A 24,154-nucleotide genomic window follows, 5' to 3' on the forward strand; every position below is an offset into this window, starting at 1 on the left:
CCTACATAAAACGTAGGAAAATATGATAATATCATTTAATCCTGGTTATCAAACATTCAAATACCCGGGAGTATATGTTACAGAAAATGGCAGCTTTAAAAAAGAGCTGGAAGTGCACTAGGAGTAGCAGGTGCCATATTCAACAGCATGAAGGCGGTCTGGAGATAGGATATTTACTCAGTGAAAACCAAAAAAAGAGTATGGTTTACTAATAAACCCATCTAAAACACAAATTATGTTTGCGGGTAGTCAAAGATTGCTTAGTAAGCTAGACGTATGTATTTTCACTTAATCCTCTTAATGTCAATGGTACCAATATTCAATACAGGAAATCCGTAAAAAATCTAGGAGTACAAATAGATGGACATCTCTGCTGGCGAGTTTATATTAATGAATTAAGCCGCAAAATATTTTTAAGCCAACACTCAAAGAAGCATGTTGCAAAAATTCTTACCCATTAATACTAAATGCACCCTTGTACAAGAATTACTGGTACCTATTCTAGATTACGCTGATGTTTCCATGACTGATTTAAGCTGTGAGCAACTAGATAAACTTGAACGACTTTAGAATACATGCATAAGGTACATTTTTGATCTTAGGAAATATGACCACATTTCTGACTATCGTAGGCAACTGAAATGGCTCAAAATTAGACAGTGGAGAGACTATCACTCCCTCTCACTTCTGTTCAATGTACTTCATAGTCCTAACGCTCCTATATACCTGCGTGAAAAATTTCAACGCTTATCAGTTCATGGTTTACCTCTTCGTTCTAATTCTCAAGGCACTCTATTAATACCCATCCACAATTCCTCTTTTTTCTCTAACTCATATAGTGTCCATGCGGCTCGACTGTGGAATCATCTCCCATCTACCATCAAAGATGTTACTACATTCTCTGAAGAAACATCTCCTTTCTCTTCCTTAATCTCTCCTCCTTTCCTCTTTCCTCTTTTTTCCTTTTTCCCATTGAGTAATAGTTTTGATTTAAGGTAATTTATTGCGTTTATTTCTATTTTTATATATCTTTAGCTTTTTAATAATTTTTTTTATTGAATATGTTCTGTAACTTGAATTATAAAAATAAACCTTTTTTTTTATTGGTTGGTTGGAAGAAATTGCCATTTGGCAATAAGCCCGCCAATTTACAAATAACATTATGTACAAAAAGTTAAATAAATAAATAAAACCAAATGCAGCCTTCATTACGCTTGCATAGCACCTATTCTTCATTATGGATGGGAATCGTGGCACCTAACTAGGGCCCAAAATAGCCAAATACTTCGTTTTGAGAATAGGTGTCCCAGACGAATCTTGGGTGTGCGGTAATTTGACTTTGTAAGGAATGAAGTAATAAGAGAACGGACCCAGCAAACTCCGGTGACAACTGTCATCAAGCGGAGGCGATACGGTTGGCTTAGCCATGTGCTGCGGATGCTTCCTAAAAGTCTCAACCACGCTTGCCTACTTTACAAGGCATCAGATTCTCGACGTCTTGGATGTCCACTGCTGACTGTTCGTCGGCAGTTCATGTCAGAACTACGGGACGCGAACCTGACTTGGGAGGATGCGCGGGAGCTGGCAGCCGACGGAGACGCTTGGAGGATCTTCGTTGACACCATATACTCCAACTAGGGAGCGGATATGGAATGATGATGATGATGATGATCGTTATCAAACAATACGAATCAGAAATCGTATCTCCTAGTTCCTGGGCCCCGATTACCGTGGGAAGTTAACAGAGTTATCTTCGACTGTCTATAAAGAAAAACCGATATTTGTGTACCAAAAATGATATATTTGGATGAACATTTAAAGCATCTTTTCGTAGGAAACCTATAAATAAACATTTTTAAAAGAAAAAATTGTATGCGTATTGTGCTTTTCATACAGTAAAATTAATTTTACTTTGCAGATAAAATTGAAGATAAATGTTAACTTCCCATTGTAATCGGGGCCCTGAACATAACACGTGTTTATTTACGACATTTTGACTTTAGTTCATTCTAGAAATTAGCCTAGTACTTAATGATTGCATAATTTTCGCTTTAAAAAACATGATTCGTTCATAATTATTTTGAAAATTACATTTATTATACATTTTTAAAGTAGTAAGGTAAAAAAATTTTTTTTGCTTATTATTAGTGGCATAAAAAATATTTGTAATTTAGAATTTCCGCAAAAACAGTCAATCCATTGGCCACGCCCCTAATACGTCACGATTCATGTTTATTTGTTTCTGGCCATTGTGATTTGTCTAGAACATTATCACGATCATTGACGTCCAAACAACCAAGGCCAAAAACGTCGCATTTTTCTTGCAACGTATTTTAATTAAATTTCTTTTTTCCGTTTATTTATGAAAATATTTCTCCACAATATCCATATCGGGCGGCCTCCGTGGTGGAGTGGTCAAGACGCTTGACTCACGCACGGAAGGTTCCGGGTTCGATTCCCGGTGAGAACACAAAAAAAAATAAAATGTGATTTTTCTCAAGCCTGGGTGCTCTGTGATGTAATTCACCACTGTAATTAGGCCTCCTGGCCTGTTGTGGTGCAAAAAAAATGTAAATGTAAAAAAAATGTAAAAAAAATATTGATTTTGAAAATACAATCATTTATTCTAAATTAATTTCGTATATTTTTATCGGTATTCGTAGTATGTAATATTTCCCTATTGTGGACATTTATAGAACTTAAGTTTAAAAAAAACATAAAGACAATGATTATTATATGCACAGCAAAATGGTTGATAAAAGCATATTTTTTTCTCTGCGTCTGGAGGGAGGAAGAATACAGTTATGTGTGTGGAATATAACTAGAATCCTAGAAGAGTATTTTTGACTAAATGACAACTTTTGGGTGAAAATTCTGAAAAGGAAAATCGAGTGGAGATAAGTCATCAACCTATGACAGATGACAGGTCATAAGTCATGAGTCATCCAAAGGAATTCCATTTATTTTTAAATATCTAATAATTATGCATGCAGTGTGCACTCCTGTATCCCGTATTGCATAGGTACAATCATAATTTGACCAAGCAAGACCGATTTAATGACGATTTTAAGCCCTCGGTAATTAAATTTGATCAGATATGGCCAGCGCTGCGCGGCGAAAATGTGGAATTTGAAAAGGCCAAAAAAATGGGCGGGAAGATGGCATAATTCGGCGGGAATCGGGAGTCGGCCCTTGGCGGTCACGGCCGGGTCGTCCAGAAAATTAGCGTTCCGTAGGCGACTCCTCGCGAATTTCGGGACGCGGACGCCATATTGCCATTGGCTTGCAGCCGAGCGAGAACAATGTCAAACTAAGGCTAAAGGCAAATACAGGCTAGTCCTAAAGTTATTACTCAAAAATTAACTTTCGAAACTTTTGTAGCTTGAACCTAATTAGGTATGTATGATAATATCAAAGATGAGAATAAAATTATTAGATACCGTTATCAACAATTTTTATATCTAAATATTTATAGATAAGTACCGAATTCAACCCGGTGGGTAAGGATTCTATCAGGGTCAACAAATATATTTAGCTTAGGTGAAGTGATCATATTCAAATTAATTTTTATAGCACCAAAATAACATTACAAATAAAACTAAATATTAAAGGAGTTTAATTGTGACAGCATTTCATGCCAGAACCCCTAGAACAATGGCTCGATATTATGAATAATGCTCGCCAATAGCAAAAATGTTTGCCTCTAAAACAATTCTACAGATGTGAAAGATGTCGATCTCCAAAGTCATCATGTTCAGCTGCCTGACTGGAATAAAACAACAGATAATTACTTTACTCCCTCGTGTAGAATTACCTAAGATTTTTTCCTAACCCTCTCCAACATAAAATAATATCTCGCCTTGCGTGGACTGCATATCCCCAAAGCACTCACGGGCCTGCTCCAAACCAATGAGTTGCACAGGATTCTGAGTGTACTAGGATTCTAAAACTCTGCCCATTTGAAATAAGGTAAAAAAGAAGTCTAGGCATCTATTTTTAAAGAAAACAACAATGAATAAACATGGATGAACAAACATGGATAGGATGGTAAATGATACAAAGTGCATTATGGAGTGATCACTTAAACCAGACAATGAGATCATAAGTCATGTAAATTACTAAACTTATCCTTTTTTCAAAATGGTTCTTTATCTTTATCAAAATATTCTACAAATAATTTATGTATTTTAATTGCGTGAGGAGTTTTTATAAAACCTTTTATGTAATCTTTTTTAAGATACTCTATTCTCTATTTTACGTTAGGTACCTACTCAGTGTGTTAAGCAAACGTTTTTATATTTAAAAAAATATATGAAGAAATGTAGGTAGGTACTATGTTCTGTATGAACTTTTACAATTACATAGTGATTTACTTTAATGATATCGAGATGACCAACTATTACGAGAAACCTTGCTGAAATAACACCAAAACTAAGATAGAATTATTATTTTAATCAGATTTTTTCTTTTTTACAGAAATACTGCAAAAGGAAATTTTTTTGTAAGATTTCTTCCAGTAACTCCAGTATTGGCTTTCATCTGTTTATTCGGGGCAAATTGCTATCGCAGTAATTTGACCCCCGTAAGCTAAAACTGGAAGAATGGATAATAAAATAAAAGTTGAAGTCAAAAAGTTTAAGACTTAAATTTAAAAGTTCGAAAGATGTGTTGACTTTTTCTACTTATAAGCCATTTTATGCATGAGTACACGTCTGCTGTACCGGACGCGGTGGATTGAAGAGATAATATTTTAATTCCCTACTTTTCAAGGTTCATGTCAGAACTACGGGACGCGAACCTGACTTGAGAGAACTTTGAATAATATGCTACATCTCGAGAGCGGACATGCAATGATGATGATGATGATGATGGTGATAATAATATTAGTTCTCAGTCTTTTATGTTCAGATAAAATTAAAAAAGTTTTATTATTGATTATATTACTAAGCAAGAAACAGTAAAATACTAGCAGGAAACAACTGGTTATCGCCGATCCTGCTATTATAATTTATTATTTGAATCGAACCGGGACCCAAAACACAGCGTTCAAGGTATGACCAACTAAATATGAATATCATTCCCATGCATAAAAATTTTCTTTTGGAGATTAAAAACTTATTTCTTCATAAGAATCTGCTATTTAAACTGTATTTTGGCTGCTTTCAAAGCAGGACTGCATTTATAAAAAGAAACTCGTATTTGGCCCAAATTAAACTGCAATTGCGGCTAAAGACGGTATTAAAATAAGCACCTACTTGAGCTTTAAAAATATCCGAGAAACGGTTAAGAGCAAAGCGCAATGCTCAGTGTGGCGTTCATTTACTGTGTACTTATATAGATATAAGTTACTCGCATAGAAGCGATGGAGGAACCACCCTGTACTGACTCCGGCGTCTAATTATCCTCTTCCATACAAACTTACCGAAATGCGATGCAGTATTTAAGCCCTGTTTTGGACATGTTTCTTACTGAATTCAAAAGAAAATAATGAGAGATTTTGTTAAAATGCCACATCCTGCTTCACGCTCGCGTGCTTGCAGTGAACTGAGAACTGATTGTTTTTGTCTCTGACGCATTGTTCAAACAGTGTCTCGTGCATACAGAAAGCACGAATTGTTAACTCAAATTTGAATGCCAAATTACACGTCTTCGAGAAGAGCGGAATTCGAATTACTACCCGAACCCTTTTATTGCAATTAATCGGACCTCAAAGTAATGAAAGCGGTGTCCGAAAATGTAATGCGTAAGGACTGAAGACACGTGTATTTCCCGACTGCTGATGGCTACAAACATCACATAGGTGTACATTTTACATCTCATCCGCTTTGAAGATGACTGGCTCTAATTAAGGATAGGAGTAATTAGCGAGATATCTTGTTTTACCTCATAAATATGTAAAGCTTTGTGTAAAAGATACGAAACCTGCATCATGTTTGTTCTTAATCCTTACGAAAGCCGAAAATTTGCATATTCCCTCAGTTAATTAATATTATAGTTCACTTTGTGTTGTTGCATATTAAAGCGATTATATTAATATTATATTCGGAACAGGATAACAGTTAACAACACTTACATAGATAAACTCACTAAAAATATAGTATAAGGTAACTTTGATTCAATTTAGTTCGTAATATTTTACAAAGGATCATTAATTATTAAGATAACACATCGTACATATAACTTAGTCCCAAGATTTTTAATACTCTTTCAAAAAGTATACGGGATTACCAAAAGATTGCAATTTATTATAAGCGGGAAAATAAATAAAATGCAAGAAGTTGGTACAAGTTGTAACAATAATTTTTCTTTTAGCAAAATCGCAATGTAGGTACTGTGTCAAATATCATTTGTGCACTTGGGTATCAAATATTAATAATATTTAAGATAAAACAATTATTTGAGTCTCTATTTCGAAAATCCGCTTTTTCCCAATGACCGCCATAGGAAGATAGCGGGTTTTGGAAATGGACGACTAATACGTATTTTTATAGCAATAAAATAGTTAACAAAAAAATAAAATTCACAAAAAACTTCGCTAACAATGGAAAAGGCAAACGAAAAAAACGATTAAAACATTTTTAATTCAGATGAAAAGTGCATACATTGTATTTAGGTAAACGTATTTATTTTTCGGGTAGATTTATTGTTTGGTTGGTTTCTTGATGGTGATATAAATGGGGTGTGTGGCGTTTAAGCTGACGCTTCAGATTCATCATTTTGATATCCACTTAAGTGTTTAAATGGGTTGATATTTCGTCATTGTCGATTTTTACGTAGATAGGGTAAAACCGGGTAATGCCGGTCAGAAGGTAATACCGGTCATTGTAATATCACTCGTATTACTACTTTCCCGCGCACGCTGCACCGACTGCTGATCAGTTCCCAACACAAGTTTGGGATGAATGTGCTTCAATTGTTTTCACGCCAAATTGATGTAAATTTTCGTCGTCAAACAATCAGAGGTGAGCGTTTGTTTTATTACGTTTCTTACGTTGTTAGTTATAATTATTCTAATCTTATTATCATTCATTCCACGTATTCTTCTATTTTGAACTTGTCTCAACAGGTTTTTTACCTAAAAATGTTTTTAAAGAATTGTTTCTAGGCGGACAATGCCGGTCAAGTTGACCGGTATTACCCGCAAATAAAATTAGTGGGTACATAGACAGTTTTTTGACTAATTTTAATTTAGTATTTCAGAATGTCTAAAACACAAAACAGACCACATTTAAAGGCATCACGGAGCCAAGATCGGTTATATAAAGATTTTTAACTAGTCAGCGAAAGGAAATCGATTAAAGAAGCAGCTCGATCTACTGGCGCACCTACTATTTTTAACGCTTCAAGAAAGACTGAAGAACAAGAACTGAGATGGCTCACAGCTGGGAAGACATCCAGTCTTAACAGGGGAACAAGGAGATGAAATGGCTTCCCAGGTTAAGTTCCTAGCGAAAATATTGTATGGCTGCACTTCGCTTCAGATTAGAAAAAATGGCCTATGAATATGCTCTAAAAAATAACATTACTAAGCATAATTTTATTTAAACTCTTGAATTAGCTGGCAAGGGCTCATGCTCGGGGTATGACTCTTCTGAGGGCTATATCAGCGACTTATATGTAAACAAAGTTTGACCGGTTTTACCAACCTAGTGACCGGAATTACATGCCATGGTGTTAAATACCGATCAAATCCGTTTTTTTTTTAAATATTATTTATTCCAAAATTGTATAACTTATTGATATCAATGATTGTGTTAGATGTTAGAAGAATACTGAAAGTATAATTGGTAAAAAGTTTGATAAACAAATATTGATTAATAGCCGATTTATAATTATTTCTCCATAAGTGACCGGTAATACCCATTCTTACCCTACAGGCCGGTATGAAACTTTCTTAATCAATTTAAATTATTAAAAACACTATGCAGAAACTCGAAAATATCTATGCGCCTCACCCATTTTCAATTATTTCAGATAATAAAAATAAATACACACATTTTAGATGTAATTAGGGGTTGTAGCTAATCATTTATTTTAATGCAATATCTATAAAACTCTTATTATGCAACAAATATTTTTTACAAGGTAACTTATCCAAAACCGAAGAAGTCGGTTATAAAATATAATTACGTAGGTGCATGTTTAAGTAAAATAAAATATTTGTATTTTTTAATAAATGGTGCTTAGGAAAGTGCTGGAGTGATGAGTAACATCATAATTATTGAAAAGCTAATAAAAAATATTTAAAATATTTAAAAATAAATTGGCCGAGACATTTTTTTAAACTAATATTTTCACTCATTTATCCGTTTTAATAAATCCCACTTTGAACTGCATCAATACAACCCAGTATGTCACAATAGTGGAAAAAACCTGAAACATAACAAACCAGACTATAATTTTATATTTCAACATATTGCAACTTGAAATACATATTTTAAGACAAAAAATAACCATCTGACTCTTTGCCATTTACATATAACATAACATGGTACCACCTATACGTGGAAACAATACACCCTATTATTTTGTAAAAAAAAATCACCGTAGTGACCATAGTGTACGGTGCATAGACTACATACAATATGAGTATACCCTACTGTTTGGCGTTACAAAAATATCTAGGGAAAAACACTGTGATTTTTTCTTTATACACTATTTCAATTTCCCAGGAATAATTCTCTTCTGATTACTATTTTAGGTTTCACAGTACCGATTAGGTCATCTTACCTTCGTTATAAATTTTCTGTCCAGATCAATATAGCCACCAAGTGATATTACTGGATAATTATACTTTATGGTTACAAGGAACTTGTCGATTTCTTTAATCACTTTAGGATGATGAGGGTTAGTTGCACCCAAACACAATTCATCAATATACATCATCGATACCTAGAATGAAAATATTTTTTTTGTCTCTTCAAAGACAAATCAATTTAGGAATACAAATTTTAAACAAACTGCATGGTACAAGAAGTCCAATTAACTTGCTGAGAGACATCTCATTTGCGTTTCCCGTTAAGAGTGTGCAATCTTCTGGCCAAAATCGGGTTGTGGTCCTGTGGCTAGTGTCTCGGACTCGTGGACCAAAGGTCCGTGGTTCGAATCCCACTCTACCCCAACTTGATTCCTATTTTCTAATAGTGAGTTATTTACAACTCGTTGAAAATGGCCCTCAAAATCAAATATTTGGGTAAATCATAAGAAATCAAATATTTTTTTATTTTTTTTTAATGTCAATTTTGCAAAGGCAGGATTAATTTTTAAAGAAATTGTTAAAGACTGAATTTTCAAGGGGGAAAATACTTTGTAACTGAAAAGTTATGTATTTTTATATTTATTTAAGGAATTCAACAGTAGAAAATGTGAACATTTTACATAATACCTAATTACATATTAATTTTAAAAAATTACAGATATACAAACAAACAAACAAACCATCACGCCGTTTCCCCGTAAGGGTAGGCAGAGAGGATAGAACGCCACAACACTCTATCTTTGCATACAGATCTCGCTTCCTCTACATTCATACATCTTCTCATGCACGCGCGCCGATTATTCCGACTTTTGACATGTCCATCTTTAAGTATTTGTTGGATTTGGTCATGCCATGTCTTTCTCGGTCTTCCTCTATTTCTGCATCCATCAACATTCGCATTGTAAATATTCTTAGCCGTTCTCTCGCTGTCCATTCGTTCTACATGTCCAAACCAGCGCAGAGCTCCTTTCTTGATTTTGTCGATAATGCTTGTCTCAGCCTTACATAATGTATTGTGGATAAATTGTGTGTGTGGATAAAATGTGGTAAATTACGGATATGTGGATTTTTTTTTGTAGATGTAGGCACTCCACTGGCCCAGAAGCACTGGAGTGTGAGATAATATGTCCATATAATAAAGTTTATTCACATCAAAATAATTTGACTGAGCTTCTCAAATGTATGTATTATTTTTTACGCTGTGCATTTATTGGACTGAACAGGACTTTACAGGACTGAAGTTCCATAGAGCTAGAACATGACATATTTACATAAAAATATTTGTTAAAAAATAAATAAGCAACCATACTCACTTTGCTGGTGACAGAGTATGTGGCGTTACTGACGTGTACTATAAAATATGCCGATATAACAGAAGCATTTATCAATCCAAATTCCTCCAAAGTAATCAAAGGCAAGGCACTGGGAGATTTAAATTTAGTCAAAACACGGCTTAAGTAACCGTACCCTGTAACAATAATGACGAAATCAAAATACATAATATGGTTTATGTATCACAGAATATTCTCACATGAATATTATTATGAATATGCAGTAAGCGTACAAAAATGTACTACCTACATGGGTTTCAAAATTACAAAGGTTTGAATATATCAATGTAATCGAAAAAGTAACAGATAGATAGATCTCAAATTAAAACTAGGAATTTTATAGAGGCACATTAAACATAATTTGATTTTTAATAACACAAGCTGAACTTGGCAATACTTTACTATTGCTAGATTTGAGTACATACTCGTATATAGACTAAATTAACACAATCAAAAGTTTGATATCAATTATTGTATTTAGTCCAAATTAGATATGTATGTTTCCATTATTATTTTTGTGTTTCTGCTTACATAAATTGTAAGCAGTTGAATTGAATGCAGCCCTGATAAACGATGAAAAAGACATTTACGCTCCTAACTTTGTTCTACTTAGTAAATTAAAGATTTTAAGAGCAATAAATATGCTTCTGGCAAAAATCTACATTTCTCTGAAAACCACACGTAAATCGGTCCAGTAGTTATTCAATCTATCAAGGACACACTTACCAACATTACATTTTAGATATCTTGTATTTACATAAATATATATATATATATAAGTAAATTAAAGTAAGGTGCATATTTAATTAAACTAATTACCTGATACTGTCAAATCAATGAAAGACCCCGTCAACATAACTAAGGAATAGTTAAATGATGCAACTCCAAAATACTGTGTAATATTGCTTAGATTAAGCCATAACTTTTTGTATGTTACTACAGTATCTTGAGTCAAGGGATCACATAAGAAATCCTGAAAAAAATTTTTTACTGGAGACATACCCATTAAATATCATTATGACTTACTTTCAATTTATATAAATATTAAACTAAACTTAACTGTCATTATGCATATTGACGCTGGAAAGGAAAAAGTTACCAAGCGACCAACTTTACAAAAGAGCCAATATTTTTTTTTTGTTATTTTTTTAATTAAAAAAAATATCTCATACAAACATATTATTTTGGCGTGATTCCTACATAATTTAAATAAAAATTTAAAATAAAGGATTTTTGTTGATTAAAAAAACTTTAATTGGCTCTTCTGTAAAGTGATATAATATGTTGCTTGGTAAATTTTTCTATTCCAATTTTATTACACATTCAAAATTGAAATAGTCCAAAACTGGCGCATAGTTAGAAACAATTCAAAGTGTCAAGATTCCCAGGAGAGCCTTAACCAGAGCTGCCTCTTTTTCACATCTACGGGCTCCTGCCCTCTTGGATGACCGTCGATGACTCGGCGGAACTACAGGTAGCAGGATTGGGTGGGAGGCGAGAATGCTAGCTAGTCATAGGGTCTCCTGGAGGTATTTGGTGATTTCCACTTGCTTCACTTATGAGTGAATTTGGAAAAGAACTACATTACATACAAAAGAAAGACACTACATTTTTGAGCCGATTTCCCTTGATTATTATTCATGAAATTCTCCTACTTCCAAGTCAGTCCCTCAATGCTGAGGATCGTGACCACCATGAACACTTCTGATTAGTCAGTTCTACTCCAGTCTATCCTGAGCCCGACGAACCGACACATCAAATTTTAGCCTCGTAGCCTGGTTTATTTGGTCAGTCCATCTATATGGGATTCTACCCTGGCTTCTCCTATCTTTAACTCGGCCAGAAATTATTGCCTTTTCTAGATTGTCTGGCTCACGTCTAGCAATATATCTAAAGAAAGACAGTATCCTCCGCAAACACACCACTGACAGACGGATGTAATATGGAGCTCTTCCAGTATCGATGCATTCGTCTTTCTGGCTGTCCCTGGCACACGCAGCAGCCTTCTTTAACACCACATCTCTAATGCAACGATCCTCTTCCTCTCGTAGGCACGCATTGTCCACATTTCAGCCCCATATAGGAAAACGGAGATTACCAGGGCTTCCATCAGCCGCTTTTTTGTGTTCATTGCTTCTTTGGCCATTTGAACCCTGCGACCAATCTCAGGTCTGCAACTGCCTTTGTTGGAAATAAGCGAGCCGAGGTACACAAAGTCATCTATCAGTTCAAGGTCTTGCATCTGCCTTATCCTTAGGAGTCTGCCGGCTCTGTCTACAATCATTAGCTTTGTCTCACTTATATTTATTTTCAGACTCAAAGCCTCACTCTCTAATTCTATCCGCCTGAAGGCTTCTGCTAGCTCGGTTTCATCTTTGGCAATCAGTGCCGTGTTGTTTGCATATCTTAGATCTGATATTTGTTGACCTCCCACTTTGACACCACCATTCCACCCATCTATTTAAAAAGGTAGAATAATCACTCTAAAATTCAAACGACTTATTCCCTTTCATACCTTATATTTAAGATAATAAATGTGAAACATATTTTAATTTGCATATCCGTACAAATTTCAAGAACATTATTCTTCATAATATTTCACTCCAAGTACAAAAAACATCTATAAATTTTAAGCACAAGTAGATATAGAGAAGGAAAAAGATGAATAGAAAAAACTATTAATTTACCCTATTCATGTTCAGTAGCAAGTAATCTGAAGCAGATTTTGTAGCAAAAGAATTTAAGTACATCAATCCGATATATAAAAATGCTCCACTAGAGGATGGAAAAAATCCAAAGCATTCACGCAATGTATAAGTTGGTAGTGTAAATAATTGTCCAAATATTAATATCATCACTCCAACAATGCATATAAAAACTACTCTTTTGCTCGCCTGTTCAAGATTTTTTAAGACAAGTGGATGATGCAAAGATTTTTCAAATATAACCTGTAAAAAAAGTTTACTTAATTTCATATACCATAGTTCATTTTGGTCAATTCTTATATAACATCACAAAATAATGTTTTTTTCAGATTCCCAAAATTGACCCAAAATATTATAAGTCACAAAAAATTAAGCTACTGATATTTTGTATTAATAAGATATTGATTTATGTACCTCAAAATCAGTCCACATATTAAAATATGCGGCAATACTCTTAGCTGCCAGCCACCCGCCGATTGAAAAAAAGTATTGAGTTTTGGCAAATGACAAAAACATAAAGTTGTAAACAAAGCTATCAAAATCGTCAAAGAGGGTCATTAGTTTGTATAACCTTTCAATGAAAACTGATTTAAAAGAGATAGATGACAAAAGTGTATACATTATGATGGAATACAGCATTGTCCATGAAAATATCTTGAATTGAATTCTTCCTAAAAAATATACAACAAATTAGATGATATGAAAATATTTTTTGACTTTCAGAATCATAAAAAAGTTATTTTAATTATAAATACTTTTGAGTCAACAGTCATAAGATGCCTAGAAAGAATGGGAAGAATGGAGCCATCAACAAGCATAATTATAATCAATGACAGTATCATTAAAATCATCTTTACTATCACAATAATCCATAATATTATACATTATCAACCTGGTAGGGCCTGGTATCAGTTTCCCTGACACCATAAATTAAAAGGTATATTCTTAGAGTTTATATACTCTAAGGGTATATTTAAAAAAAAAAAGTTTTGTTATTAAAATGAGAATTCAAAATGACAAATATAATCCAGTGGGAACACATTTCCCATCCCTTTTCTGCTAATCTTCTTGTGATGTTTGTACATATCTGCCGCAAATTCTAAATGAATGAATTATAGAAAAACAAGCATACAATTTTACAAGATTCCAAAAGAATTAAAGAAATGAAATATGTATATTACCTGTAGGTGAAACAGATATTGGTAACATTCCCATAATAATATATGAGTGCCTTAACCAACGCGTATCCCAACAAAACCCTGAATTCTTACCACCCAATAAAGAGGGACAAGACAATCTCTTATTTTTTTGACGATTACGAGACAAATTTTCATTTTCATTATGAAACTCCATAGCATTATATTTTTGACATCAGACGTTAATTCGGAAAAAATATTATGGAAATAACATAAAAACATGGAAAGACATCAACTTTATAGTTTTTTGGAGCCCACGTTGATAATGTAATATTTATTCATGCTCATCCATAACCTTAATTAGCACAAAAATATATTAATCATTATTCCACCTGACAGAAAAATTGTAACAGGCCAGACACTTAATTACTTGTTGATTTAAAGGCACACGTTTCAAAGGTAATTATTAGGTCAGTAACATATTAATCAAAGGTTTCTTGTGAAAAAATAATGAGCTTCTTACATTTTGGTAAGTAATTTGTGTTATCTTGTGATTTATGGGGTAATATTTTCCGTATGTCCCTAAAATAATCAAATTAAACTAAAATAATAAAAAAACAATGTTTATAGAGAAGTTTATTATTTAAGCAATATAATACTTTTGTAAATTGATATTATACTGGAATGCGTAAAACTAAAAATTTGCAAAACCTAACTTCCGTAACCACATATTAATTTTCTTCGTGAAGCTTCCAAGACTGCAAAAAAATATTGATTATAATTATGAAAACCACTGCATGCTCAATATATACCAATATGAAACGGTTTATTGGATGGTATAAAATATAGGTATATTATTTTATTCACTTTTAAACATTACCTAGCAATTTGAAGAAAATACATTATAACATTCCATAAAACCTTAGTATTTAATGCATTTAAAACATGAACTCAATTTTTAAATCAAGAGTTTCCAGGTAATTTTCAAAACGGCAGTCAACAGTAATAATTCAATTAGTTGAGTAAATAAACAAATCATTAGATTCATAAGTTTCGGAAACATTAGAAGGTTGGGAAGATTTGCGAACAAATATACATCCTAAGTTAGTAAATACAAAAAATATATATACTCACTCAATTTTTTTAATTTTTTTTATTAATAGTACCTACAATCTGTCAAATAAATACTGGGACTGAATTGTTAATTGGAAAAAATGTATCGCTTCAGAAGAAGCCTATTTAAAAGGGAGATTCAATAAATTTGGAAGAATAATTGATTTGTTGTTGTTTTTTTAACTCGGTCCCAGTATTTATTTAACAGAATGAATGTCATGGAAATCTTTTCACGATTTCTAAAGATAATTACGTCATACATGTAAGGCACCATATAAATGTTAACATTATCAATCCAAGGCACTTTGATCATTGATTGGTCCCATAATTTTGTTTAAATACAACTTACATTAACTTCATCTAACAGCAAAAAATATCATTTCATTGCAATTCATAATATTATAAAGTCATAGGACAAACGTATTAATAAAAATAATTTTGGTTGAGAATTTAAATAACTTAGCACATAAAGAAACAATAGAGTAGTAATATTAAATACTTATACAAAATATCATAGGAATTTTGAAAAAGGGTGGTAAGTCTAAGTTTTTAAATAATCTGTTTGAAATAGTATAATATATATATGTTTTTAAAACAATTAAAGACATGAGTGGATAAAGGTGGTAAGTGACAAAAACAAAAAGCAGAGATATCTGGGATTAAAGTTTTGGACACCAGTAAAATTACTGATAACATAACACATTCATTCGTTCTCAAAATCGGTTTTCTGCTACTTTCTGATGGTGTAGTTGGCTTTATGTAAAAAAGCTGTATATAAAATCTTCATTGATGTAAACAAAAGTACATTTTAACAAAATTGCGACATAATGCCTTCTCCACTCACATCTTCAATTCCTATAATTCAACTAATTTCTGCATCCTAAGGTTATTTTACATGTATTTTATAGATTCTGGCACTTAGTCCAGAAACACAAAGTTCATTACTAAATCAGATACTAAAATGTTCAATTATAGTACTGAATAACAGCCTATCCTTTGATCTTGGATCCTATGTGAAAATCTTGTGTTTTGCTATTGCACTATTTTTCTTATACGAAACTGCCTATTTAAGTTAAGAACTGAATGGATAAAAAGCATCCTTCTTCAACATAAACCATACATACCTACTCTTGTAAAATCTACATTAAGTTGATTCACTCTTTTGCAAAACACCTAAGATATATTGTTGAATCAAGTATTAATATTTTTGGTCCATTATGAATGTAAATTAATGGTACTGCGTTACCATACAATATATACTTTTTAAAACCTTAACCAAGTTAAAAACAAAACATCCAAGAGATGAAAATTTACGTATATTTGAAAAAATTAACAAAATATTCATTTAAACAATACTGAAGGCTACCTTACTAATTTTATCCAGGCCACAATACTCCTTTCCTTACCCATACTAATATTGTAGCATATGTTCAATTAAATTTATTACATAAAGGTGATCAGTTTTAGGATTTTCCAATTTGATGCTTATACCTGTTTAAAACAAGACGGAGTTGTGGATACTATGCAAAGTTATATCAAATTTTTATGTTTCACATTTCTAGTCTTTTTATTTGGCTGTGTGGACTGGGCAATATATGAAATTTCATAAAATGTAAGCTAAGGCACATTTCTTCTAAAACAAAACCTATACTCATTAACAATGGGAGGTAAAATGGTTGAGAAAAGTAAACAATTTAACAAACTGCAATACAATATTACCAATAAGAAACAAAAATCAAAAAGATTTTTTTTTTTAAGTTTTAAAAATCGATTTGCAAATTTAACAGAAACTAAATAACTTCACTTCGCCACCTTCAAAAAAACACCTCAGTTCTTAGTATGAAATAAAAATATTATAAATAATATTGCATGTAGATATTGAAAGTAGAATGATATTAAAAGTAGTACCTATCTCGAAAATGGTTTTTAAACCTGTATTTTTTTAAGAAAGAAATTTCACATACTATTTATCATAATTCATTCATAAAACTAATGTATATATTAAGAGAATACTTATTTTTTAATCAAGTAAGAAAATATTTTCATCTGAAAACAGTGTATCAAAAATTAAAATCTTGCAGACCTTAACAGTTCCAATTCAATGGACAACTTTTTGTTATCTTCAATCAGCACATTCTGAGTTTGTTGTAAATCTTGAACTTTTTGCGCAAGATTTGATATCTGATCTTCTAAAAATAAACGGTTTTTGGTTTGTTGAATAGTCATTTGTAAGAAATTGTTCCTAGATTGTTCCAGTACATCGTAAATAGAGTAAGTTATGAATTCTTTCAACTCGTTGCCAAGATCTGTCATTGTATTTGCAGTACACTTGACTGTCTCAACAACTGAAACAGAATCAGTAGAATCTATTTTTTTGATCGGAGAATGACATTTTATGTTTGTATTGTCATTCATATCAAAATCACTGACCAAATTCAAATTCTTTAAAATTGGAGATGGTGAGGGATTTTCAGCAGACACAGTTCTACTGATTGGAGTTGATGACGACGTAGCCGTGGAAATTCTCTCAATCGCATTATGCGAATCTACTAGCTTTTGGCTCTTTTGATTTATATTTATGGAAAAATCCACAGGCCTTTTCGAAATGAAGTCAGGAGAATCTTTAGAGAAATTAGATTTTTTTATATCAGAGTCATTTGCTCCACCAACAATATTAACAAGGAACGAGTCTTTACTGGCATTATTTGTCTCAGGACGTTCTTTAACTGGAGAAGCGGTTTCTACAAACGGAGAGTTAAACTGCTCGATAAAATCGTAAGAGCGAGCCGAATCTGGAGTTTTGCAATCTTTTAGACGTTGAGGTGTATTTAACTTAGGGCTACAAGTTTCCTTTAAACTAGCGTCCAAAGTGAGAAGACGTTTGCGCTTAGCGACCTCTGGCTGAAACGAAACTTTATTGATAGAATATTTATGATCGGCAAATGCATAAACTGGTTTACTGAACTCACGTAAATCATAAATTAATAGCTCTCCTTTTTTGTTCCCTAAAGCTACTAAGCTCTCTGCATTTATGTCTACACAAGTCAACGCACACTCCGTTTGAATTGAAGAAACTATTATTTGCATCCGTATATCATAAACATGCGCTTTTTTATCATACCCACAGGAAATCATAACATCCTTGTTGATTCGAGAAAATTCAAGATCAGACACAACTGACTTGTGAGCATCTCGTAATAACATCTTATTTTTACCGTTATCAAGATCTCTGAGAAGAATACAACCCTCGTCTGAAGCTAATCCCAATACAGAGCGCAGATCATTATGAAACCGTAGAGCAGAAATTTTATTTGAAAAGGGTACTTTGATGGTTCCGATTTGAGTATTTGTCATGACATTGTAAATAATAGATTCGCCGCTCTCTAACCCAGCCGCTAAATACTTGTTTTTGGAATTAAAATCTAGCATTTTTACAGGAGATGGAGCATTAGAGAAAGATTTAATAACACTTTTGAATTTGGTGTCCCAAATAAACATTTTTCCACTTTGGCAGCCTACAGCTACTTGTCTGTGACCTCCGCGATGGAAAGCAGCTGCGCTTGACGCCACTTCGGGTACACACTGCAAGCATCGGACGCCATCTTCTGTCGCACTTAAAATTTCAATTCCTCCCGCTGGATTTACCTATTTAATTACAGATAAATTCATGATTTCAAATTTTGACAAACATTGTAGAAAAATAAAAAAACCAAATTGTATTTTCTCGACATTATACCTGTAATATATATTTTCCGTCATCGCTCCATTCGATGTGTCTTATTAGAGTATCGTGTTTGCCATGACTGAATCGTTGACTCCAACTTTCGCAATCGTAAAGTTTTAAATCATTACTTATGGACGCAAGAAACATCTTACCTATAAAAAGAGATAGCAAAACTAAACTTAATTAAATTGATATTACACTAGATTGTATTTAAAAAACCGCACTATTTTCTTTGATCCACTTACCGTTTAGAACTATAGCCAAAATGTTATGTTATCAGTTGCAATACGAAGTCACATAGAAAGATATATTTGAAAGAATAACGATATATTTTCCTAGAAATTATACACTTGATAATTAATAACGAAAGTTTTTAAACGTAGATCAAATCAACAGTTTCTGACATTTAAACTATTTTTGACAATAACTACTAGGGCTGCTAGCGGACAAATAAAAATGATAAAACATTACTTAAGTACTTTCAAAATATTTTTGTGGTATGGAAACGAAGAAGCTGGCAGCACTGTGGTAAATTGTCAAATTCGCGCAATGTCAGATTGAGAACTGTTTTATTTTTATTTAATATTCTTTATCGACCATACCGGTTCCAAAATTTCCACAAACATGCATTGATTAATTTCTTTAGCTGTTGCAGTATTTAATTCTTGTGATATTTTATCTGTGAATTTTGGGTTACGTATTCTATTTAAGTTAATAATTTTGGTTTTCTCTTTTGAAATGACTGAAGAGCTATCTGGCGTTACTGTAGTTATAATAATTGGAGGTGGAGTTTTGACATTCATCATATTATTTATATTTGCCAAAAGGCAGATCATGAGATTTACTCTCAGATCGCGAAGAGGACCCCATTACCCGATTGGCCATGGAGCCAAAAAAGTGAGTCGGGCCATTTCAATAGTAACGCTTTACTAATTACAGTTGTACTCTCAGTTATTTAAAATTATATTTACAGTGCTTATTCAATATTTCGTTTTGTCATTTTAGTCCTTAAAACGCGAAATCGATAGAAGAATCGAAGTCATTCCTAGGATTGTCCATGAACCCCAACTTATCAACGAAGAAGCTTCTAAATTCATTTTGGATCCTGGACAAAAACTTCCCGCACATTATTTTCGACTAAAAGCAGTGGATGATATAAAGTTACTGGGTTAGTCAAATGTCAAATTTATGTGTTGTTAAAAGTGTTAAAATCAAAAATCTCAATTGGTAGGCCCTATTTAAATATTGAGATGTGATAATTGAGCATTAACTTGGCAAAGGAAGAACTTTAGAGCTTGCAAACGTATTTAGAAAATTTCGTAGCATATTTACCAAATATTTTTTTAAATATTTTAATTCTGTTTATGTAATATCTTTGAAAAGGGAATAAAACTTGGGAAAATATGTTAGTTTATTGTAATCTTGTTTACCAACCAACCAATTATAAATTGTATCTACCAGATCCTGTACATAAAATGTATTTATTTACTATGTTTCGATTTTTGCTCATGCTAGAAATTGGCCTAAAACTGGAAATATTGCACAATTTTTGTTCACCGATTGTTCATAGATTGAAAATTCCAAAACAAAATTATTTCCTTATGGTTTAACAGAGATGGAGTTGAGAAAAGAATATAGAAGTCTGGAAAATTACACTTGTGTATATGGCTGGTTTATATGATAAAATTGTGGACATTTAGAGAACTATAGTTAAAATAACATAAAGACAAAGATTATAATCTCTAGGAGTCAAAGTAAAACAAAAATTTCTTTAAATATGCACAGCCAAAATGTTAGCAAAGCAATCCATTTTTCCAAAAAAGACACTTTTATTTAGCTTCAAACTATTTTTATGTAACCAGCTGTAAGTGAGCAGTAATCACCAGGGGAGTCTTCTTCCATATTTTATCTTAAACAACCTGTAACCAACTATTAAATGTATTTTTTTTCATCCCTCAATTTATATAGTAACTAATTACATATTTATTGTTGATGCACCAGCTTTCTTTCCAGAGCGTGAAATTTCTCGTGCGGGTGGAGGAATGTCTCGCCAACCCTGTGAAAGTCTTCGCGCCTTCCTCCTGAGCGTTCTTGCTGCTCCACTCGGTGGTCGTGGACAGAGAGCTGTTCACCAGTTGTGTGATATGTACGAACATGCTCGACATGATCCAGGAGAGTTTGGAGACGAGGAATATCAAGCATACAATAGATTACTCCTTAAATTAATTGATGCGTAAGATACCATAATAATAATAATGTTTATTTTATTAAAAAAAAAGTGTACAATTTACTACATTTTTTTTCCTTTTTCAACACTATTCTTTTGTCATAAAGTATGTACAAGTATTATTTCGTTAATCAAATTCTAATTCAGAACAATATTTAATTTGATGCATAACTTTCAATATATTTTTTTTTATCTATTGAAATAACTTTATTCATAAACTCTAATTTAGCATTTCTTTCGTTTCTTTTTTTTATTTAGATTTCTTCTCATTACTTTACATTTTTTATACATATAAACACATTAAATGTTAGTAACTAATTGTATGTAACCACTCATCGACTTTTTTATGTCTACCGGTTTCGGGATGTACCTGTCTTTTCTTCTTGACACTAATTGCATAAACATGTGAATCCCACTATACGCCTTCACCATAGTAGTAGTAGTTACACAAAAATATAGAACCAACATGCTTATAAGACACATGCTGTTAGTAGCCAAGTAATTTATATACAATTATATACTAACATTCAATAAAATGTTTGACCACAAAGTTAATGCTTTAAATATTAATATTATTTATTTTTTTTCAAAGGAATAATCCACTAAACCTCTTCTTTAGAGGCTTGTCAGCAGGTAGGAAATAGGATATGGAAGGAAGTTATGAAAAATATACCACAACACTCAGACCAAATGAGTAAAAATCTTTCTTGGATTTTTTCTTGCAACTGGCGGGAATCGAACCCGCGACGCTAGTTTCACATTTAGCTGTCTTACAAACTGTGCCACGGCCCCAGTCCATAATATAAACATAGTTAACAAACACTTTTTTATGCAAAACAAACAACAACAAAAAACCTTGGCATGGCCTGTTCGTATGTATATTTCATTTTATATTGTGAGTGAAGATAAAAAAATATGTAAATAAAAGAGGGTAGCTACTACACTAAGTCAACTTCAAAATCAGGATTTTTGAGATAGCAAATAAAACACATATTTGTGTCTTTCTCCATAAATACTACAAATAGACAAGTCGTGATGCATTAATTAGTGGATAACTCAAAAATGCTGATTTTTAATTTACCTAGTTGTAGTAACTACCCCACTATATGTACTTGCAGAAAAATTAAAATTTAGCATATTCTTTTTTTATATGCTAACTTAATTATCCGTACCTTTATTGTATGTATTACTCACAAGCTGTCCGATATTTTCCCATGAAAGTCGAAATACAGAACTGAAATCATAATTTTGTGATTCAATTTTGGAGTAGAACATCCCTAAGTAGACTGTCAGGCAACTGTTCTTAGAAAAAAATACTATAGCCAATGATCATAGTTTGCTAAATAAAATATTACGAGTATTTTGCAAAAATAAAACTGAATCCTCTATTCAAAGAGTCCTCACTTTAATCAAATAACTCATTGATGTTTAGAGCTTGATGCGATACCAAATATATAAGAGACAAGAACAATATTTGTATACCCTCTTTTGCATAGTACCCACCTGCGAAAGATCTAAAGAAATATTTTTGATAGTAAAAACAGCATTTCAAAATTATTATTTATCTCAATCAATATTGAGTTTGAGTGAATTGAATTGGATCAATAAATTCACAAAATAATTCTGGACATCTTGAAATCTCTTAAGTTACAAAAAAACTTTGATGCCGATGTTTGGATTCTTTAGAATTTTCCTTATGCTACAATTGAGGCCGATGATCAATAGTATTAAGTTATTAAGGGAATATCCATGTTGTATGTGTATGTTACAGAGCTCGCCTGTTAAAACCATGCGGAATGACTCACAAATCATCACCAAAGAGAACACCAACCCGTAAACAAGCTGGAGTCAGGTCCTTACTGGATCCTTCGAGGTTACGACCTCCTGGCTCACTTGGAGTGTCTGTCGGATCAACAAACAGGCTCACAATATCAAATGTCCATGCGCAATATACTAGCATGCAGAGTTCCAACACCTTAGATTACAACTTTGATGATGAAGTTCTTTGTGTTGAATCAAAACCACCGACACCAGTTGTAGTGCACACACCTAAAACAGAAAATGAAACAACCGTTTAAACACCACAGTTTACCAAATTGTGCATAAATATTTTTTATTTATTTTGGTGGTCGCCATAACGCGAATAAAATACAGTCGAGCTTGGTTATTAGGAAGAAAATGGGACCGACTGAATCTGCTCGTTATAAGCATTACTCGTTATACCAGAGAGCATTTTTTTTAAAATACAATCTCCATTGCATATTGTAACTAAGAAAACAAATAAATATGCTTATAATTTATGCAGAAAATTAATGAAAAGTGTCGAGTATCATTCTGAAAAATATCTATCACATAAAGTATCTATCTGCCACATGACACTGAATGTCATAATTTAAACAAAAATACTGTTGACCAGTGCAAGCATAGAACAGTGAAAAATCTGTAAAACATCATAAAAACCCCCTGAAACAAGCATGTCATTCATAAACAATAAAAGAAGTTGTTAATTGTAATCACATGCCGATTCGGTACTTACTGAGTTTGCAAAACTTAGATGTTTTACATGAAATTTCAACCATATGTGTGATACTTTTTCAGTGTTGTTGGCAAAAACACTCATTAGGTACTTAGACACTTACATTGTGTCATAAACGTTGGCTGCTCTTTTGGATTTTTATTTCGAAAATTATGTTTTAAAATTATTTATCAGTTTTTGCGCAATTGTTGTCAATATTTTTGTCCGGTATGTCCAAAAAGTAGCTCATTATAAAAGTGAATAAATGTATGGAGAAAACCGTATACTAAAATGTCAACTAATGTTTCCTCGTTACATCCGAGATCTTGCTATTGCCATGAGTGTTATAACCAAGTTCAACTGTATTAGCTATATTCTGTAAAAATGATTATTTGTATAAATTTTCTATATATATTTATTTATGTTAATAAAAAAAAATGCAGCTGTACAGGTTTGTAAATAAATTAGTTTATTTTTGTTTATAATTAATAGTAATTGATGATAATAAAATCATAGAGAAATTTGTAATTTATTTTATTTTAACCCGCGTTCAAGCAATAGTCTTAGAAAAAATAGAAATCAGTAAAATTCTTATACAAGTGGTTGATTTTGTTGAAATCTATTGCAAACACATAAGGAAACCAT

The 24,154-nt window shown here is 32.5% G+C and overlaps 2 protein-coding genes across 12 annotated transcripts; one reads left to right on the forward strand and one right to left on the reverse strand.

Moving 5' to 3' along the window:
• Positions 1-7,996: 7,996 nt before the first annotated feature.
• Positions 7,997-19,763, reverse strand: LOC148283894 (gustatory and odorant receptor 22-like). 9 transcript variants are annotated; one of them, XM_088243021.1, is made up of 7 exons: positions 19,739-19,763; positions 13,209-13,465; positions 12,777-13,037; positions 10,909-11,062; positions 10,072-10,226; positions 8,731-8,892; positions 7,997-8,373 (listed from the first exon to the last, which is right to left on the reverse strand). In XM_088243021.1, the coding sequence occupies exons 2-7, from the start codon at positions 13,431-13,433 to the stop codon at positions 8,299-8,301; spliced, it is 1,032 nt and encodes a 343-aa protein (XP_088099147.1). In that variant the 5' UTR covers positions 13,434-13,465; positions 19,739-19,763; the 3' UTR covers positions 7,997-8,298. The 9 variants fall into 9 exon arrangements, 8 of the variants coding, with proteins under 8 accessions (XP_088099147.1, XP_088099149.1, XP_088099146.1 ...); XM_088243023.1 differs by lacking the exon at positions 19,739-19,763 and adding an exon at positions 19,013-19,196; XM_088243020.1 differs by lacking the exon at positions 19,739-19,763 and adding an exon at positions 18,780-18,912.
• Positions 19,267-24,032, forward strand: LOC148283895 (lipid transport auxiliary protein 1). Of its 3 annotated transcripts, none has more exons than XM_088243028.1 (4): positions 19,267-19,664; positions 19,773-19,935; positions 20,781-21,000; positions 22,766-24,032. In XM_088243028.1, exons 1-4 carry the CDS (start codon positions 19,506-19,508, stop codon positions 23,070-23,072), a joined length of 849 nt encoding a protein of 282 aa, XP_088099154.1. In that variant the 5' UTR covers positions 19,267-19,505; the 3' UTR covers positions 23,073-24,032. The 3 variants fall into 3 exon arrangements, with proteins under 3 accessions (XP_088099154.1, XP_088099153.1, XP_088099155.1); XM_088243027.1 differs by having other exon boundaries at positions 19,290-19,664; positions 20,769-21,000; XM_088243029.1 differs by lacking the exon at positions 22,766-24,032 and adding an exon at positions 21,587-21,784 and having other exon boundaries at positions 19,372-19,664; positions 20,769-21,000.
• The last annotated feature ends 122 nt before the right edge of the window (positions 24,033-24,154 follow it).

The sequence above is a fragment of the Micrasema longulum genome, unplaced genomic scaffold (genome assembly GCF_059751315.1).
Source record: "Micrasema longulum isolate JH-2025_06_02 unplaced genomic scaffold, ASM5975131v1 h1tg000180l, whole genome shotgun sequence".
Taxonomy (NCBI): domain Eukaryota; kingdom Metazoa; phylum Arthropoda; class Insecta; order Trichoptera; family Brachycentridae; genus Micrasema; species Micrasema longulum.

Excerpts from the sequence above, each read along its gene's own strand:
- LOC148283894 (XM_088243018.1), bottom strand. The coding sequence starts at position 18,914 with ATGTTTCTTGCGTCCATAAGTAATGATTTAAAACTTTACGATTGCGAA. Across the intron at positions 18,689-18,779 it reads ACGGAAAATATATATTACAG|GTAAATCCAGCGGGAGGAAT; the intron begins GTATAATGTCGA and ends GTAATTAAATAG.
- LOC148283895 (XM_088243027.1), top strand. The coding sequence starts at position 19,506 with ATGACTGAAGAGCTATCTGGCGTTACTGTAGTTATAATAATTGGAGGT. Across the intron at positions 19,936-20,768 it reads GGATGATATAAAGTTACTGG|CTTTCTTTCCAGAGCGTGAA; the intron begins GTTAGTCAAATG and ends TTGATGCACCAG. Across the intron at positions 21,001-22,765 it reads CTCCTTAAATTAATTGATGC|AGCTCGCCTGTTAAAACCAT; the intron begins GTAAGATACCAT and ends TGTATGTTACAG.